The following is a 19,877-nucleotide window of genomic DNA, read 5'->3' on the forward strand; positions in this document are numbered from 1 at the left end:
GTGGCAGATCGATGTGAGAGGTGACTTATTTTTTACAGTTTAGGGTTCTCTGATCTGCCAGCTTCCACTTTAACCCCTGAAAATGGGCAGTACACACCACAGCAGTATGATAGCATAGGCAGAACACTTTTAGATGAGAGTGGGGTTTGAATCCTGTGTGAAACCAGAGGCTGTGATTTCAACATTTTTAGTGTATTTGCTCATTTTCATCTGCTGAAAAGGAAATAAGCAAAGGTTGGAACACAATTTATACGTGCTGCTCCTTTAACTGTAGGGAAAATGAACATGCTTGCTGAATAAGAGGATCAGAATAAATAAGCAGGCAACTTTAGTTCTGGTTTGTTTCAGCACTTTTAATTATTATTTAGAGAGGCACAAATACAATTTACAGGGCTACCTTCCTCTATACGTGCACCCACATGCAAAATCCTGTTCCAGTCTGTGAGGCCTGCCAGCGGAGCCGGAAAACAGCAGAAACACACACAGCCCCATATCAGGAAGATACACACTTTTGCATTACTATCTTTGCAAGGACAATAAGTTAAATGTGTCACTCCCTGGTCCTACATAATACATATCACTGCTCTGTGTCTAATCCCAAGTTTTAACCCTCAAACACCCCTTTAAAGAGGGGTGAAAGGTGTTCTCACTCTGGTAAGTCTAAAGACTGGTCCACAGAAAGACAGCTGTACAGTACAAACACGCTTACACGTGCCTATTATTCTGCTCATTGTCTCACAAAGCCAGAGCTCTTTTACTCTATCTCAGATCTTCGCCTAACATTTGTCAAACAGCTTCATTTGGACTGGATTCAACCAAGCCTCAGCGACAGCTTGAGGTAGATAACATTCTGCAGTCACCTCAAAACAGAGCTGTGTAACACACAGGCACATGCCCCTGATGGAAACTTTCTTATTATTATATAGCATCTTTTGTTTAAGGGTTGACTGTTTTCTTTATGCTAAGCTACTGGTACTCAGCTCAGTAACCAGATTAAACAACAACAAAAAAAGAACTTCTTCAATAATTTATCTTTACAATTTTCAGCCATTCAGACTTCCTAAAACTCGACAGTTGATGGTTACTTGTCTTGTCATTCATCTTTGGCGCCTAAAACTGAAAAGTAAGTGAAACAGTGACATTACTTCATGTAACGTGCAGCAGAAGTCATTTGCTCCTGTCACTCCCGTGGCTTCACCCCTTCTTCTTAACGCTTTCCGTCCAGGGTGCCACTGTAACTAACTGCCCTGTGTGATGAGCGTAAAGTGTTTCTGGTGGGTTAAAACAAAATGCAAACAATTAAAAAAAACAAATCTAAAACAAATAACTTCCTCCCCTCTGCCTTGTCTCGTAAAACTTGTCTCGAATTAACAGGTAAAAGTAACAGAAGATCAGCAATAATGTAACAAACACTACAAAGACCATATTTGACCGTATTTATAGAGTAACACAGGCATATGATACATTAACAACTGAACAGAACTCAACAAAAACACACAAGCGACAATCAAAAGTTCCAGTTTTTCCCTGCAGGGCAGTGGGAGGAAAAGGGAACTTTCTGCTTTACAGAATACTGCGGCGGCTAATTTTGAAAAGAAACTGTGGAGGTACATGTGAGGAAGGACCGGGATCCTTTTTTCCTTCTTACTCTTGAAATGCCCTTGATAGCGCACCACTAGTTTCATCATATTCATTTCTTCATTCCTGGCAGAAATGAGGGACCTGCATTATAAAAAAAAACAAACCTTCATGCTTGTTTCTAAAGATTAAAGATGGCCAGAAACATCAGCTACAGTAGGTCATGTCCCAGCTGCAGTCAAAATACTTCCACAGTTTCTTTTAAAGTCATTTTGGCACTTTTTACTTTTTACCCCCCCCCCCCGAAATCTACTCAGTCTGAAACTTAAAGCCTTGAAGATTTTAAATCGGTAAAATGTTCTACGATCAACATTGAAACATGGGTATTAAACAGCATGAAGTGGTCTGCATCCTTGTATCTCCTGTTAGGAATATATTAGAGTTACCAAATGGAAAGTACACAATGAATGAAGACTGAAAACTGGTAGTGCAAAGTCAGCAGTGCTGCAACTGTCAGTACGGGGGGACAATACACTAATTCACGTGTCAATTTTTGCTTTTACATCTTAAATGTATGCGTTGCTAAAATCAAACAATTGAGAGGCTAAAATATAGATTAACTGTGCAAAAACCTACAAACCAATCTAATTATTTATTAAGCTATCGTCATACAGCTCTTAAAAACCCCCCAACATATTTCGTGTTCCCAACCAGTTGTTTCTCTAGACACCATAAATGTACACATTCATGCTTCTAGCTATGGCTTTTTCCCTATTAAAATAAAAGCTACAGTTTAAGGGTAGGAAATCAAAAATGCAGAACCCAAGATCTGAAAGGCTTCCACTCACTAAACTGGGATAAGACGCTTGTTCAGCATCCTTCCAACTGGTCCTTCCATCAACTCATTCAGCTGCAGACATGACTCCACCCCTCCACCCTTCAGCAACGTCAAAGCTCTCCAGTCTAAAACAGAACGGTTCAGCAGCTTCTCAACAGACTGACAACATTTCAATGAAAACATCACCCCACATGGAGCTTTGAAAACAGCAAAAGGGTCATTTTTGCACTTTGTGCATCTTAACTTAAATCCATTAATCTCTATGCATGTTTTTCTCAGGTCCAGCAAAACAAAACAAAGACTATAAAGCTCATATCAACACATTCACTTCTCCGCACAGTGAGTGCCATAAACTTGACGACATCGACACAAAGAGGACAAAGAGTGTGAAAATGTAACAGAACACAACAAGGTTGTCAGACATAAATGAAAGATATAAAGTGTCTCTATGCTCTATCTTCTGTGCGCAAGGGTTCTCTGGTCCAGCTGGACGCACGCTGTGCTCAACTTATTCGGCGCCCACAATTTCCTTCATCCTGACGTCTTTCAGGTCAACTGTCAGTCATAAAGTGGTCCCGCCTGCCAACAACCCCTGCCCTTCATTAAAAACCAAAATTAGGTTTCTTTCTCAGAAAATTCCACTGCGCGGTTTCCATGGCGATGTGCCAGTGTTGGGGTGCAGGGTAGGCCATGAAAGTTTTGGGGATAATTTTAGGAGTAGATGGTGATGACTTCACGGCCACCACCTCGAACCAGGAGGACCCGGTTCAGACCCTCGAGGAGCACCTCCAGGAACTCCATGTCTGAGAGAACAGCAGTCAAGGTTAAGCACACACACAGGCACACCAGGTGTCACACCCCACCTCCCAATGAATGTCCAATGAATGCGCGATCATTGGCCAGTGTGATGCTTTTCACCACGTGAGAGGAGCAGACTACCATGACATCGCCTTCAGTTGATATAAAAACATTATCTACTAATCCAGCAATTTCTAAGAAAACTATATGTACTATTTACAACTTTGGTTTCTGGATAGATGTCCACCAACTCCCGAGGAGGAGAAACATGTATGAAGAGAGCTCAGCTGGCTCTGTAGGAAGTGACACGGGGGGTGGGTCGGGATTATCTATGATGGACAAACACAGACACGGCACATGTTTTATGCCCAGCTGTTTAGACCCTGCACTGACACAAACCTTAGCACACACCAACCCACTCTATTGCCCTGCAGTGACTAATGTATATTTACATTATTAAATATTTGTATTTATAGTTATTGTGCTTTTATTCTATTAGGATATTGAGCCGCATACAATTCAACTGTTTTGAGCTATTGGCATGTTTGTTGTGTTTAATTTCATTTTTAACTGTTATCACAAATGAATTGTCCCGCTTTGGCATAAATGAAATATATGTTAGCTTAAATATCCACTTCCTCAGCAGCTTGTGTTCTCTGCCTGTGTCTGTCAGCTGACCACTCCACAGTAGGGTGTGTGGCAAGCGGCAACTCCGTGTATTACATAACCCTAATTAGCACTTACGTGGGTACATATATACAGTGGCTTGCAAAAGTATTTGGCCGCCTTGAACTTTTCCACATTTTGTCGCATTACAGCCACAAACATGAATCAATTTTATTGGAATTCCACGTGAAAGACCAATACAAAGTGGTGTACATGTGAGAAGTGGAACGAAAATCATACATGATTCCAAACATTTTTTACAAATAAATAACTGAAAAGTGGGGTGTGCGTAATTATTCAGCCCCCTGAGTCAATACTTTGTAGAACCACCTTTTGCTGCAATTACAGCTGCCAGTCTTTTAGGGTATGTCTCTACCAGCTTTGCACATCTAGAGACTGAAATCCTTGCCCATTCTTCTTTGCAAAACAGCTCCACAACTGCCCTGTGACGGCCTCACAGGTTGTCTAAGAGAATATTGGGAGCAACAACACCATGAAGTCCAAAGAACACACCAGACAGGTCAGGGATAAAGTTATTGAGAAATTTAAAGCAGGCTTAGGCTACAAAAAGATTTCCCAAGCCTTGAACATCCCACGGAGCACTGTTCAAGCCATCATTCAGAAATGGAAGGAGTATGGCACAACTGTAAACCTACCAAGACAAGGCCGTCCACCTAAACTCACAGGCCGAACAAGGAGAGCGCTGATCAGAAATGCAGCCAAGAGGCCCATGGTGACTCTGGACGAGCTGCAGAGATCTACAGCTCAGGTGGGGGAATCTGTCCATAGGACAACTATTAGTGGTGCACTGCACAAAGTTGGCCTTTATGGAAGAGTGGCAAGAAGAAAGCCATTGTTAACAGAAAACCATAAGAAGTCCCGTTTGCAGTTTGCCACAAGCCATGTGGGGGACACAGCAAACATGTGGAAGAAGGTGCTCTGGTCAGATGAGACCAAAATGGAACTTTTTGGCCAAAATGCAAAACGCTATGTGTGGCAGAAAACTAACACTGCACATCACTCTGAACACACCATCCCCACTGTCAAATATGGTGGTGGCAGCATCATGCTCTGGGGGTGCTTCTCTTCAGCAAGGACAGGGAAGCTGGTCAGAGTTGATGGGAAGATGGATGGAGCCAAATACAGGGCAATCTTGGAAGAAAACCTCTTGGAGTCTGCAAAAGACTTGAGACTGGGGCGGAGGTTCACCTTCCAGCAGGACAACGACTCTAAACATAAAGCCAGGGCAACAATGGAATGGTTTAAAACAAAACATATCCATGTGTTAGAATGGCCCAGTCAAAGTCCAGATCTAAATCCAATCGAGAATCTGTGACAAGATCTGAAAACTGCTGTTCACAAACGCTGTCCATCTAATCTGACTGAGCTGGAGCTGTTTTGCAAAGAAGAATGGGCAACGATTTCAGTCTCTAGATCTGCAAAGCTGGTAGAGACATACCTTAAAAGACTGGCAGCTACAATTGCAGCAAAAGGTGGTTCTACAAAGTATTGACTCAGGGGGCTGAATACCCCACTTTTCAGTTATTTATTTGTAAAAAATGTTTGGAATCATGTATGATTTTCGTTCCACTTCTCATGTGTACACCACTTTGTATTGGTCTTTCACGTGGAATTCCAATAAAATTGATTCATGTTTGTGGCTGTAATGTGACAAAATGTGGAAAAGTTCAAGGGGGCCGAATATTTTTGCAAGCCACTGTAGTCATTTCTGGTTCAAAAAACCCAACATTGTGGCTACAAACATGCTACTGTTGTGTTTAGACCAAACTATTTCGCAACGTACAAATACTCAGTACTGCAGTAATTTAAAAAAGAGGGAACCACTTCTTTCTAAAGTACAATCAATAGATGGATTAAATAACAGAAACACTTCCTTGCGATCACGACCTTTTCCTAATACAGTCGTAACATAAAAACAACCATTTGAAGGATACAGTTTTCATCTCCGCCTCTGTTTCTCGGTGGTCCAGGCATGTTAAGCAGAACCAGATGAGCTCCCTGTGACTTGTTGACCACCACCTCGTTCAGCTTGACAGCAGTGTGCATGCGACGAACGTTCGTCTGGTTCCTAGTTTGACAAGAGCATCCACAGTGAGAGAAGCCACAATGAAGAAAACATTAATGACCACAATGTCACTAAATGACAACAGCCGTCAGCAACGTTTTACGCAGTAACTCAGCACATTTGACATTAGCTTCAAACACACACGAGAAACGATGCTCGGCACAAGCATTAAGAATTTCACATAATGTGTAGAGGCAGCATTTTGAGAAAGACAGATGAATCTGAATCATGTCAACACTTAATTTAAGATTAGGCCGAAATATAATGTCTTTAGTGTGTAAAGAATCGGCTGTCTCCTTAAATGCTGCCTCTTCATCTTCACCTTTGCGAGATGATATACGTCAACTGCCAAAAGCCAAATTACAAGGCGATGTCACAGGATTCCCAATCCATGCTTTCCATTCAACTATAAATACACACTTTTAGTTTAATGACGTTCTGAATGAATGTTTTCTGTTTGACTATTTTTTAAAAACAGTCAATGGAAAGCATAAATTCTTGTGTTATAAGCTGTAAATGCAATATAACCCAGCAGAGGCTTTAGCCACCAACATGCTGTTTGAAGCAGGAAGATGAAGTCGGTGCACATTAGGGCATGCAAACAAGGACACCACAGATATACACGGAGGTACGAGCACATGAGCTGGAGCACACAGTCACCACAGCAGCAGAACACACAGGGCCTAGGGCAAAGAGAATGCGACTTACAGACTCTCCCACTCTCTAGAAGGAGGAAAAATGGGACAAAACAACAGAAACCAGCTTAGATGCTTCTACATCAGCTCTGCAGCTCTCCCCACCACACTGCATGCTTCCAACTGTCCCAAACGACTCGCAGTGACACCCGAAGGTGACTCGAGTAAACCCCAGAAAGTGACATGGAGCTCTTTGATGTGTACGGTGAGGGAATCTGAAAAGTTCTTCCCGTCCTGCAAGACTTGGGAGTTTTGGGTTTTAACTTTATGAGCCAATGGAAGTGGACTGGGGCGTTCTTGATGGAGTCCATTGACAGTGTGGACAGTATGGGAAGAGAAGGTGTTAGTCTATTAAGTGTGCACGCAGATTGGCCATACATTACAGCTGAAATGGCTGAAAGTGCACACACACGCACACACACCAAATACAGCCTGAATGCACACGCCATGCACAGTTGTCCCATTTCACCCTCTTAGGGTTGGTACTAACACTACTCCTACTCATGCTCCTTCTCTGAGGTTTGGCACCATCCTGAACTAATGTCAGTACTGGGTGAGCTTCCGGTCCCTCTGAAATGAACTTTCATGAGATATTAAGTTTGAGAAAAATGATTCAAAATGGTGCAAACGTCCCTCACAAGGCACATGCAGTAACACCATGTCACTTTAGTGTATTTTACTAACATAAACTTTTTTTTATCTTAAAATCCAAACATTTTCTCCTTCTTTTTAAATCTAGCTACAAATACACATAAATTTTGTTATTTTTTTTATTAAATATTGTTCAGGCATTCAAGTACTTACGGCTTCATGTTAAACAGGTCACGTACAGCAACGTTGGCATTGCACTCGCGGTTACGGTTACGCTCTGTGAGGAGCTTGTCCTTGGTCCAGGTCATGTGAACCTGTTCGGGTTCAGCATCAACCTTATCGTTTATTGTGGCGTGAGATGCCGTGTTTCTGTCGTGGATGAGCTGGGCCTGGAGATGATGCAGAGAGTAGGATGAGGACAAGAGCAGAAGATTAGTGGATATGATTATTACCAAGAGAAGTTACCAAGAAGAAAGGAAACAAAAGAGTAAAGGAAATGGGAACTCATCCAACATACCCTCAAAGGCCTGTCAGATGGACTTTTCTCATCAACAACACCTCTAATGTGAACTCACTTTATAACAGATCTGAACTACTTTCAGCTTATAAGTTGCGCTTACAGCTACTTTTTTCATTATATATTCAGTGACCAGTTTTAGATAATTGTACTTAGTGAACAGTTGTGGTGTAACCATACGCCGGTGTGGGGGAACTCCAGGCCTCAATGCTGGCGTCTGCAGGTTTTAGATATCATCCTGGGTCAACACAGCTGATTTAAATGGCAAAATTACCTCGTCAACATGTCTTGAAGTTCTCCAGAGGGCTGCTAATGACCTAATCATTTGATAAAACATCTAATCTGTACTCCAAATGACCTCAGCCGCCATTTGGAGTACAGGGAGCGCTTTTAAAGACCTTCTATGACTCTGTGGTGGCATTAGGGCTGGGCGATATGACCCAAAATTCATATCTCGATATTTTTTAGCTGGATGGCGATATAAGATATATATCTCGATATTTTTTTAAAGCCATAAAGTAAGAACAAAAAGAGAGTTCTTAGTCAAAGCTGTGTCCCAGATGTCACACAGGCACTTTTATTAACATACAGCATAGATGTACATGAAAAAAACTACTCAAAAATAAATTATGAGCATTTATTAAATACTAATGATCCATAAATAAAAGAAAACTATGTTGTTTTTGTGCATAACAAAGAGCTCACAATTGTGCAGTCAAAATGTAAACTAAAAGACGCTGAGCATAATAACATAGACAGATTTCACAGCTGCTCTGTTCCCAACTTCTACTGCGTAACTGACAGCCTGGAGTTTGAAATCAGCTGCATAACCACGTCTCTTAACAGGTGCCATTTATGGTCCTTATACACACACAATACGGTAATATTACGTTGAAGCACAGTACGTATTACTCCGCGAGGCTCCTCGGTAGCTGTAATGCTCCGACAATCCATCAAGCGGTGGAGCTCCGTAGCTTACCAAAGTCGTACTAAAACATTTTTTGACAGATTGCTGTGCGCTGTGTACCACATAAAATCGGTTCGCGGTCATCAAGCACAACCAGAATTCATACAAAAGGCGCGCAGTCAACTTTTGAGAGAATGAAAGGATTTTAGGCTGTGCAGCCCCTCTGGGCTGCATGGCGTTAGCGTGGTTAGCTCGTTAACACGTTGACGCCGTCCAACCCCACGCACGGGGCAATGCGCAGTAACTCGTTAACGGAGATTTGCTGTGTCCATCTTGTCGCTGCCTGCAGGTGAAACGATGGGGGAGGAGGGGGAGTTGTGTTCAGTGAAGGAGAGAGGCGAGGTCGAGTAACGTTGCGTAAAGACAAAAGTGGACGAAAGAGAGGCAAACTTGTGGCTCCACAACTATAATTATAACGTAACACAGACTATATTGATATAAAGGATATTGTCACATCTTATATCTCGTATAAAAATATATCGATTTTTTTTTTTTTTTAAAAACTCGATATATCGCCCAGCCCTAGGCCCTAGGTGGCATCCGTTGGTTTTTACAGTGTTGTATGTTGGAGCAGCAGTTTATCGGCAGCTGATAGGAAGAGGTTGGATAAACTCATCAGGAAGGCCAGCTCTGTTCTGGGATGCACCCTGGACCTAGTGCAGGTGGTGGGAGACAGAAGGACTCTGGCCAAAATAACATCTCTGATGGACAGAGTCTCCCACCCCATGCATGTAAATGTTGCTGAACTGCAGAGCTCCTTCAGTGACAGACTGCTACATCATAGATGCATGAAGGAGCGTTTCCGCAGGTCCTTCCTCCCTGCAGCTGTCAGACTGTACAATCAAAACTGCTCCCAACAATCATAGATGTTTACATCTGTGCTGTAACTGCAATAATTTAATCAACCGATTCGCACTACAACCTGGGTTTGCCTCTTATCTGTAGTTAATTTTATTTAATTTAATAACTGTACAGTACTCTGTTTATAGTAACCATTGTCCTTGATGTAAATATGTAAGAAAAAAAATTGTGTATGTTTCTGTTCTGTGTCCTGTTTGTTGTATATGTGTCTTCTGGCTGCTATTACAACCAAATTTCCCCTTGTGGGACAATTAAAGGATTATTCTATTCTAATCACTTGTTTTACTGGGCTTGATATATCAAACTATATGTAAAAATTCTATAAATAATAAATAAAGAGGAAAAAACGTTTTTTTTTTTTGTATTTACAGGTTTGGCTTGCTAGCTAGCCATTTAGCCAAAATATTAAGATAACAGTTTATTACTTTTTCCACACTCCTAACAATTTAACAAAAAAGCTAAGACTGTATACTCTTAGCAATCATTTTACATCTAGCTATTTCAACAGTTTTCTTTTGCCATTTAGTTCAATCAATGATGCATTCCTTTTACTGTTAATTTCCCCTGTTGTTCGGGTGTGCTTAAGTTTTCAAATACAGTCATCTGCAATTTCAGTTTTTTTCATACCAGTTGGACTAATCTTTCAGGATGCTGAACCTTTTGCTTGTGCACAAGTATCCCTTTTGGAACTTGCAGCCCTGTCTGGGGATTTGCTGACAGAGTATCAATGGTATGACAGGACTGAAAACAATAGGCTAGCTGAGGGTGATGGGAGTGATGACATTTAAAAGAGAAGATTGAATAAAGACAGAAATACAAACCTTTACAACACCACATGTGGTGGACGTGATGGTCCCAACAACTGAAACATTTATGTGTGGAGGTAGCGGTTACAGTAACGTATTGTGCCAACTAAAAGGTGATAAAAGGTGTCTAAATGTTAACACATGCTTTGCAAACTTTAGGTGTGTGGATAGCACAGAAATGGTGCACAGCATGATATGTCCCACGGCAGAGTGGAGCACATCATACGTGATTATTACATTAAATACCATTGAGTTTCGTTGGATTTGACAACAATAGGGTTCACTACTGTTCAATATCAGCAGTTACATCTGAACTAATGCCACTGACAGAGAAGGAGAATACATTATCTGCTGTAAAGCTGTGAACTGAGTTCTCTTTGTTCACTGGTACCAGTTTACATTTGACTGATGCTTAGTTTATCTTAAAAAAAACAAAGTGTTCTCTGGTACTTCAGTAGGCTAATAACACAGCAGATTTATTAAAGGTAGGATTGTTTTATTCACTGAAGGTGCTGCAAATAAATCAGTCTAACACAAATATTTTTGTTTTCTGCAGTATAGTATTTTTTAACCTGATACTACTTGCAGTCCTAAAACCAGACAGATATGGTGGGAAAGAACGAATGGTAGGAGGGTGGAGGGAGGGATGATGTGTAGGTGCTGACTATGGTTAGAATGCAGCAGAGAGAGGACAGTATTGTCATTTACAAAGATAGTAGATAAACAGCACCCCCCCAAAAAAAATAAAATAAAATTGCATAACAATGTGAGAATCAAACTGTTCAGCTGTAAACACATGAGTCTGATGGTATTAGTAACGTGACATGTTATTTACTCTCTTCAGTTTTCTCAGACAATACTGCCCACTCTTGCCAGGGAGTGAGGATGAGGTGGGGTGATGGAGGTAATGGGCCAGGCAGCAGTTTCAGGATGCAACGGGCTGGTATTCACAAAGCAGCTCTTGTTGACTACACAGTAGCAGGTAGCATTACTGTTGGGCTAATCTGGACTGGTGGCTTTAATGATCAGATGTTCTGGTATCATAAAGCATCTACTTTTGCTGGACAGTCATAAATTTAAAAAAAGGTTATAAGCAATTTTTAGACTGAAGAACATCAAACATGCAAAAAAATTCTGATTGGTAGGAGACACAAATCCCATGGGGGTTGCATCACAGAGGTTATCCGGCATTTAAAAGACAAAAGAAAATGATAAATAAAAATCTGCCAAATTAAGTATACGGTGTTGCCATGGTTACCCCTTGTGGATAAAAGGGGGGGGGGCTGAAAGAAGCTACTCAAACATCAGTTGGCTTATTACCAGTAACAGTAGGTTTGTAGTTGTCGGCAAAGCAGAAGATTGCATTTGTATGTCTTACTGCTGGTTTTGGCCAGACAGAACTGGTGAACTGGCAGCAAAGACTGTGACATAACATCGTTATTTATCACTCTAGTACCCTAAAATAAGCCATGAGCTGATGCTAAGGATAAACCCAGACTGGAAGGTTAAAATCACAAAGGGTTATCCAGAGAACACTGCTCACCAATTTTGTGTAGAGCTTTGATCATGACACTAAAGATGTGCATTAGACATCTGCTTTAAGGCAAGCTTGGTAAGTAGAACAAAACTGCATTTCCATCAAGAAGTCAACATTAGAGTGTTAAATGCTCAACTTGGAACAATGTCTTCATCATAAAGATGGGAATTGCGGGATTTTATTTACTTCCTTACTACATTTTCTCCAACTTTCCCTCTTTCTATCTTTATTTATTACAGTATGCATTACGTCTAATGTCCAGACTATTCCAGTAACTCAGTAATAATGCAACGCTGATCACTTGCACATATTTTTCTGGCAAATGTAGACAGAAAATGTCCAGATTTTAAACCGTGATGATGATAATGCAGCCAAATGATGAGCAACACCTGTAGCCAAAGATGGAGCTTTGTGAAGACGGGCCTCTGTCGTTACCAGTAAGGGAACAATGGGTTGACAAGATCAGCTACCTCGTCCTCCTGAGCGTCCTCCGTCGTTGAGGACTGCCGGCTGAGGCTCGCGTTCTCGGCAGGGCCCTGGTTCTTCCTCCGGATTGAGCTACGCGATTCGTCAGTGATACTCTGAATCTGAACGGTGCGGCAAGGCCCAGAAAGGCAGTGGCAGATGAACAGGAAAAGGGGCCAGCAGGCATTTAGCTTGATGTTGGGCCATGAGTGACTTCAGTGTCATAGACGTAGACTGTTATTTATGTGAATGACCTCTTAGTTGTTTTTTAAATACTATCTGGATGAGTCAGTAAATGGACTGTTGTGTGTGCTATTGTTGCGTGTACAACTCATTCACTTAACACTTAACACACTGTTTACTGCAACAGCTACACCCTTGCACATGTTCTTTTCAGCTATTTATTAATAAGTGACTTTTATGTATATATATGCCTGTATATATTGTGCTATTCTTAGTTAGTGTATTGTCTGTCTTTGTTAATGTTTGTTTATAATGGAGCACTGTAACGAAAAATAATTTCCCCTAGGGATCAATAAAGTATTCTGATTCTGATTCTGATTGATTCTGATCATTTTGCATGTACACATACACATGCAATGTATTAAAAATGCATACACTAGGAATAAATGGATTTAATTGAGCTCTTATTCCTCGTGTAAAAAAATTCATCCACATTTGTTGAACAGCAGCAAACAGACCAAGTGCAAGTTTGTTTTCAATTCTTCTTTACCTCTCTCTCCCTCTCAGTCCTGGAAAGGTGCATCTGTTTCAGCATCTGAGACCTCTGCTCCATCATCAGTGTCTTCTCATAGGTGAAGGCTGAGATGTCATTGTCATGCTGCAAAGGGGATAAACACGGGCATTAAAGCAGCCACATTACTTTTCAGGGACGATGCCAACATGGGTCCTCCAACAAACTCCTCACAACATTAATCGCATTAAGAAACAAAAGTAGGCACTGAATTGTTGAAAAACTTCAACAACCATCCTGATTCCCGTTGCACTTAGACATGAATACCATTCAGGGCTATCCTTGGCTGATGCTCAAATCTCACCATCTCCACAACTTCCACCTCTGCATCCAGTCGCAGGTGATAAAGGAACATCTGGAGATCTTTCTTCATTTGGATGCTGTTGTCATCCATCTGAGCGACAGTAAAGATGCGCATCTTACACTTCCTCCACACCTGGAGGGGAGAAAGGCACCATTATTATGGAAGAGATGAGAAACAGGACGGTAAACAGGATGGATGAGGGAGAGAAGAATGTCAGGCGGGAGAGATGGGTGTGAAATAAAGGCTCTGGGTGTTTATATGAAGAAAGGAATAAGAAATAGAAGAAAATGCTGAGCTTAAGATGGTTTCAGGAATAAACACAATCCAAACTAGCCCGACCAACCTTGTGCTGTCGAAGCAGGAAGGGCAGCAGCATCAGCAAGCCTCCATCGTGAACCACCCACCACACATCAATTGTGCCCTCTCCTAGACGGTCCTGGTTGGTGGGGAAACTGTCCACATTCTTTGCCACAAGTAAGGCCTGATGGGCTGCTGTGGTCTCCCGGATTGTTTCTGGATGAACAGAAGGACAGATAGTGCACCTATGAGAGATAAATCACTGTGTTGTAGGGCTGGGCGATATATCAAAAATTTATCGTTACCGAAATTTATGACTCTCATCGACATCATTTTGCCCATGTCGGTAAATTCGGTATTTAAAAAAAAAGAGAAAAGGCATGTGCAGGTTGGCGATGTTCATGTCCCTTTAAGACGCTGTGCTACGTTACAGACTTGACGCGGTGGAGTCACATGACTCTACTACCTGTCAGTGTTGCCAACTTAGCGACTTTGTCGCTATATTTAGCGAGTTTTCAGACCCCCTTAGCGACTTTTTTTCTAAAAAGCGACTAGCGACAAATCTGGCGACTTTTTCTGGTGTTATTGGAGATTTATTTATGACGACTTTTTGACGTGAAAGTGGGTATCGCTTTTACTCTCAACAAGCAGCGGGTGCTGCCGTGGGCACCTCGCCCGTACCAAAGCGCTCACAGGCGGAGGATAGTCCTCCCCCAGCTGCTATCAGGGCAGGAGATGTTCACACCTATGCGTCCGAACTGCAAATGAATCGCGCATGAGCGAAGCCGCTGCTCCCGCACTGACTGTAACGCAGTCAGTTCTTCTTTTACTGTTATGCTGTTTTGTGGATCACGAGGTTTAAAACTACTTATAAACACACACACACACACACACAAAGTAACTCCACCAGAGTGCCTATTTCGGGTCTTTTTTGCCGGTCCAAGCAGGGTTGGAATTCTGACTTTAAAAAAAACAATAATTGCTAAAATAAATTTAATTTGTAGTTCTAAATAAATTCTAAATGCATTTAGGACGTTTTTTACTCACTTTATGTCTCTTCCACAATGTTATTTCTCTCTCCAACAACGTAGGTTACAATTATATTAGCATGACCAATTATGCAAATTAGGCGATGATGTCATTTAGCGACTTCTGGCGACTTTTAGGACAGCCAATAGCGATTTTCCTTACTGAGGAGTTGGCAACACTGCTACCTGTAACAAGACGAGACACGGGTGAACAAATGGAGGACGATTTAAATGTTGAAGCAGCAGCGACGGAGGTAGAGCTGGTGGAGGAGGAAGAGGAGACGCTTGTTAACAAAAAAAATGCATCATCAATCGTTTGGCAACATTTTGGATTCAACAAGGATGATATTGATCAAAAAATTGTTAAATGTAAACTCTGCAAAAAGACTGTTGCGTCAAGTCAAGGTAACACAACCAACCTCTTCCACCACCTGCAGCACAACCATGTGATTCGTTTGTTTCAACGTTTGTTTTTTTGGCACTTGGGGTGGTTATCGTCCATTTATCGTTATCGAGGTTAACTGCTCAATTTATCGTGATATTGATTTTAGGCCATATCGCCCAGCCCTACTGTGTTGCATTAAGTCACTGCCATCTTGATAGATTATTTCACAGGCAGTTCAGAAAATGTCACATACGATGTCTTATCTTTATCTACACTGTGCATGTGTGCCTATTTTTTCAATTCTACTGCACGATACCTATGAAATTCCTCCATGACTGTGGGTCATTGGACTGTTTCCAGGCTCCAGGCCAGGCCATTAGGACTGTGTTGTGCTTCATGCCTCCCAAGCCTGCAGACTGGATGAGGTGTGAGACACCATCTCTAAGGTTGGAAGACACTACAACATGACAGAATCCTTTGGTACGCTCTGCAGACATGGCAGCCTTGATGTTCTGTTGAGAGAGAGAGAAAAAGAGGACGGGGATTTCATTGTTAATCATAAAAGAGACTAAAACTGATTCACTACTAGAGCCGCACCAACTGAAAAGACAAAATGTGTTTTTTCCAGAGAAGATATGGCTACACTACAGCAAAGTTTCCCTGCTTAGCTAAGCAAACACTTCAACTAACCTATTTGTTAGTTACTCAGATCCATTCAGGATAACTTGTACTGATGGATCTGAACAATAAATATTTTTGTACATCTGAAAAGTTGCTTCTGGGCATGACTGCTTCAACAGAAACTGTTATTAAGAAGGATAAAAGTAAAACCAGGCTGAAGGAATCACATGAATTGCTTATTACGGCCAGTAGGTAGCAGAGTTTATCTGCAGTTAGAGTCTGTAAAATCCTCTAAATGCCGCTTGAGAGTACAGATTTGCCTTTGGGTCGAGTGATGAATCTGCAGCACTTGAAGCCCAGATAAGATAGCAAGCATTACAACTGATATTATATTATTAGCAACTGCAGATGAATATTAATGACAATATCGCTGCCTGCCTTTTATTTGCACACTTCTGCGTGTGCTTTCCCACCATACCTGCTCAGCCTTTTTAGCTTCCGCCTCCTTAGTGAGGTAGGTTCCCTGCAAAACATTCCCCACTATCGTCAGGCCTTTCCCTGCCTTCAGCTGGGTGGTGAAGGACAGCAGGCGAGGGTGTTTGACAGCTTGATCTGAGTCCACGTTGAGGAGCACCAACAGCTGAGGCCTATGCACATCGAGAGGGGAAAACAGAAAGAAGACAAAGTCTGGTTTAATTTTATTTCATTCTTTTAAACTTTAGAATTAAAAACAACACCAACAAATATTTTGGATTTTGAATTTTTGCACAATTATTAGGTGCACAAATACAAATTACAGTGCAAGCCCTGTAATCATGTGAAATAACAGCTGTGTGTGAAAAAATACTGTTAAAATGTTGGTGTGGCAGCATTATTGTCTCACTAATGGTTCTCACTCAGCTTTGCAGGGACATATGTTGAAGGTAGACAGCGAAAAAGAACAGCTGTGTAACTGGAAACAACAGGCCCACTGGTTTGGAAAGAAGGACTTCAAGGTCAATGTGAGCCTGACAGTATGAAGGCTTATCAGCCGCTCATAACAGATTAGGAAGGGAACCAAAAGATTAATCAAATTTATCCTCTGTGTCTATTCTTGTCTTGTTATTGCCCATCCCAACACAATATTAACTGTAAACACCCATACCTCCAGTTCTTGGTGTGAGGTGGAGCATCCTCAAGTCGATTGAGGGCATAGCGGGCTGCATTAAGAGAGAGGCCTCTGATACCATCACCCCATTCCTTCTCTGCCCTGTTAAAGCACACAAATGAATGAAAAGCAGTGAATAATAATAGTAAAAGCAGCAATCCATGTAGGGCAGTGAGAACTCCTTTAGGTAACATATGCACACAGCTTGTTGTGGCAACATGAGCTACTTATAACACGGTGCAAGCAAAAATAAAACAAGAAGCTCAAGAGCTTCTCCCCAGATAGTTTCTTGGTCACATCCATGATCTCACAATCTTACCCTCGGTATTCAATGTATTTGTAGATGCAGCCAGCAATGACCATAGCAACAATAGCGTAATACCAGGAGGAGATGAACATAATAGCAAGACATAAGCTCATTCCAAGGAAGGACAGAGCCCTGAAAAAAAGAAAAGAAAAGATTACAAAACAATTTACATGCTCATTTAATTTTCTGTGCATTCATGGAAAAGTCTTTATAAAGTGAAAACAGCTCAGGCTAGAGAGATGAGAGGCTTAGGATTCAATAGAGTAATCAAAATCCACAGCTAACAATAGTGCTGCTTGCCATTGTCCTTAACCTGTGTAGTGGAATTAATTTTCAGTAAAGACTAAATGGATGTGCCTGTGGCTGTGAAGGTGTCTGTGTATGAGGGATTCCTGCCATGGGTCCAAAAATCAAAAATCTAATTTGATGGCTTCAAATTAAGGACCTTTCAACAGTCTGTGGAAAAGACACATGTTCGACATATAATATATGATCTAAAAGATATATGATCTAAACATGCAAGGATGTTTACTATATCACCCACCAGTGGTAGTACTTGAAGCGTGGTCTCCAGTTAGGCGTTCGTAGCAGGGTCTGAACAGCACAGGCAAGGTTCACAAACAAGTAGCACATGAGGAAAAACCTGTTGAGGGGGGGAAACAGCAGTCCAAAAGTTCTAGTCACTTTTCAAATAATAAATGTCCACTTTGTGATCTACTGTAAGTAGCTGTATACTTGAGGGATCACAGACTTGATCTGCTGAGCTGCTTTTATGGAATGAGATTGCATAATATTCCTTTCAGATACTGACATTGACAGGATGGGAGCCACAGCGTCCAGGGAAGCGATGAGGATGCCGATCTCACAGATCCCAGCAGTCAGCAGCAGAGCCCAGGTAGGTTCCCCGTTGGCTTTCCCGTGACCAAACACCTACGAGCAGATGCAGCCAATCGTGAATGCTGAAGCACATCAGACTAGAAACTGCTTGGACAGTATTTGTGTCTGCTGTTTGAGTCACACCTGTAGGAAGGGTACAATGCCATCTCGTGCAATAGCCTGCAACAGGCGAGGGGCACCGGTCAAACTCTGCAAACCTGCCCCACAGCAGGAGAAGAACGAGCCAATCACAATAACCCAGGGAGAGGGCCATGACAGGGTGCCAATAACAAGGTTCCCCTTTACAGAATCGCCATATCTGCAACGCAAAAACAATTATGTGGATGACAAACGCTGTTATTCACAAATATCGGAGGATTTAACAAACACTGACAGTACAGTGTGGTGATGTTTTTAATCTTGTTTAAACCAGCAGAAATATGATCCCTGTAACAAGTGTCACACTTCCTTCAACATCATATACTCTGATAACAACAACATGTAATGATAGTTTAATGTTGATTTTCTTCTCCTTAAACAGAACCCGATAAGCTTTTTTATCTGTTATATTTACAGTTACAGCGATGAACTATAATTCACTAAAAGGAGAAGCTAATCACAAGAATCAGGGCCTAAAATGGCACCAAAATCCACCAAATCACTAAAAGACAAATAAGGAATATTCTAAACTGCATGCAATGAAACTCCAGAACAGACCCAGAACTCATAGATCTATAGTTGATGTGTAGCACTAGTTGTGGTGACATGCAAGGATTAGGCGCACAAATGTTCATTTCCATTTATTGAAGCTGCTAGAAGGGCTGGGCCATAATCATATCGTTATGATAACATCAATATAATTCTTTAAGTGATAGAAACATGTAATATCACAATTCTGAATCACATAGCAACGTCATGCACACAACAACAAGATCAGGCTCGACATGTCTGACATCTGAGTAGAGCTAGTACTGTGCAATACTGCACATTTTGTTATTGTTTGATATCAAGTAAATACAGGGCCAATATTACAGATACCAAAACTTTTAACCTATATAGGCAGCTACATAGGGAAGAGCATTGCGCCATGATTTGTGAGATGAATCATCTTCAACTTACAAATTGTGAACACATTTTAATGATAGCTAGATCACTTTTATTTTCCACAATAATTAGTTAACAAAACACACCTTTTTAATTTTTTGTGTATTTTGAAACTGGGCAAATGTGCCTGTCTCTAAAACACTTTGGCCTTTATTGTTTGACTGTGTTGTATGCTATAAGTAAAGAAGATGTGCATGTTTGAGGTACATTTACCCCCGCCAAAAAAATAAAGCTTTAACTCAATTGAGTGAGCAACAAACTGAACTTACAGAACCGAAATAAAGTATCAATCCTATCATGCTAGTATCGATCCAATGCCAGTACCTGTATTAGTACCAATACTATAGATATTTAGATCAATCAGACAATCTCTAGGGAGAGCCTTCTATGATTTAGTAAAAAGGGAACTGCTTCAACAATTGCCAAAATACAATGCTTTGCAAAATGTGCAAAAAAACTGCTTCTGCATGCTTCCCATGCAAAAACACACCTCTGAGCACAACAAGCTATGAAGGCATGCAAGGACTCAAATGACTCAGATGAACATCGCTGGAACACTTCACTCCACTCAATGGGAAGATTAAACAGTGGATAAAATTTACTGATGCAATTACATGGTGCTATAGAAGGGCTTTAAGCAGGTGGTTAA

General features: G+C 41.3%; 1 protein-coding gene across 6 annotated transcripts in view; it reads right to left on the reverse strand.

The window, feature by feature from the left end:
- Positions 1-335: 335 nt before the first annotated feature.
- LOC100706669 (solute carrier family 12 member 7) overlaps positions 336-19,877 on the reverse strand; it is a 73,071-nt gene continuing 53,529 nt past the window's right edge. For 3 of the 6 annotated variants that reach the window (XM_005471615.3, XM_005471618.4, XM_005471620.4), the window contains exons 12-26: positions 18,269-18,443; positions 18,060-18,178; positions 17,793-17,891; positions 17,261-17,380; positions 16,939-17,043; positions 16,273-16,441; positions 15,490-15,685; positions 13,807-13,976; positions 13,464-13,595; positions 13,139-13,246; positions 12,411-12,527; positions 7,466-7,641; positions 6,675-6,689; positions 5,836-5,969; positions 336-3,219 (exon numbers count right to left, since the gene is read on the reverse strand). In XM_005471615.3, the coding sequence (XP_005471672.2) occupies positions 3,128-3,219; positions 5,836-5,969; positions 6,675-6,689; positions 7,466-7,641; positions 12,411-12,527; positions 13,139-13,246; positions 13,464-13,595; positions 13,807-13,976; positions 15,490-15,685; positions 16,273-16,441; positions 16,939-17,043; positions 17,261-17,380; positions 17,793-17,891; positions 18,060-18,178; positions 18,269-18,443 (1,927 nt within the window). In that variant the 3' untranslated portion in view covers positions 336-3,127. The remainder of the gene's footprint in view (positions 3,220-5,835; positions 5,970-6,674; positions 6,690-7,465; positions 7,642-12,410; positions 12,528-13,138; positions 13,247-13,463; positions 13,596-13,806; positions 13,977-15,489; positions 15,686-16,272; positions 16,442-16,938; positions 17,044-17,260; positions 17,381-17,792; positions 17,892-18,059; positions 18,179-18,268; positions 18,444-19,877) is intronic. The other 3 variants (XM_005471617.4, XM_005471616.3, XM_005471619.3) reach the window with 3 other exon arrangements.

The sequence above is a fragment of the Oreochromis niloticus genome, linkage group LG9, assembly GCF_001858045.2.
Source record: "Oreochromis niloticus isolate F11D_XX linkage group LG9, O_niloticus_UMD_NMBU, whole genome shotgun sequence".
In the NCBI taxonomy this organism is placed as follows: Eukaryota; Metazoa; Chordata; class Actinopteri; order Cichliformes; family Cichlidae; genus Oreochromis; species Oreochromis niloticus.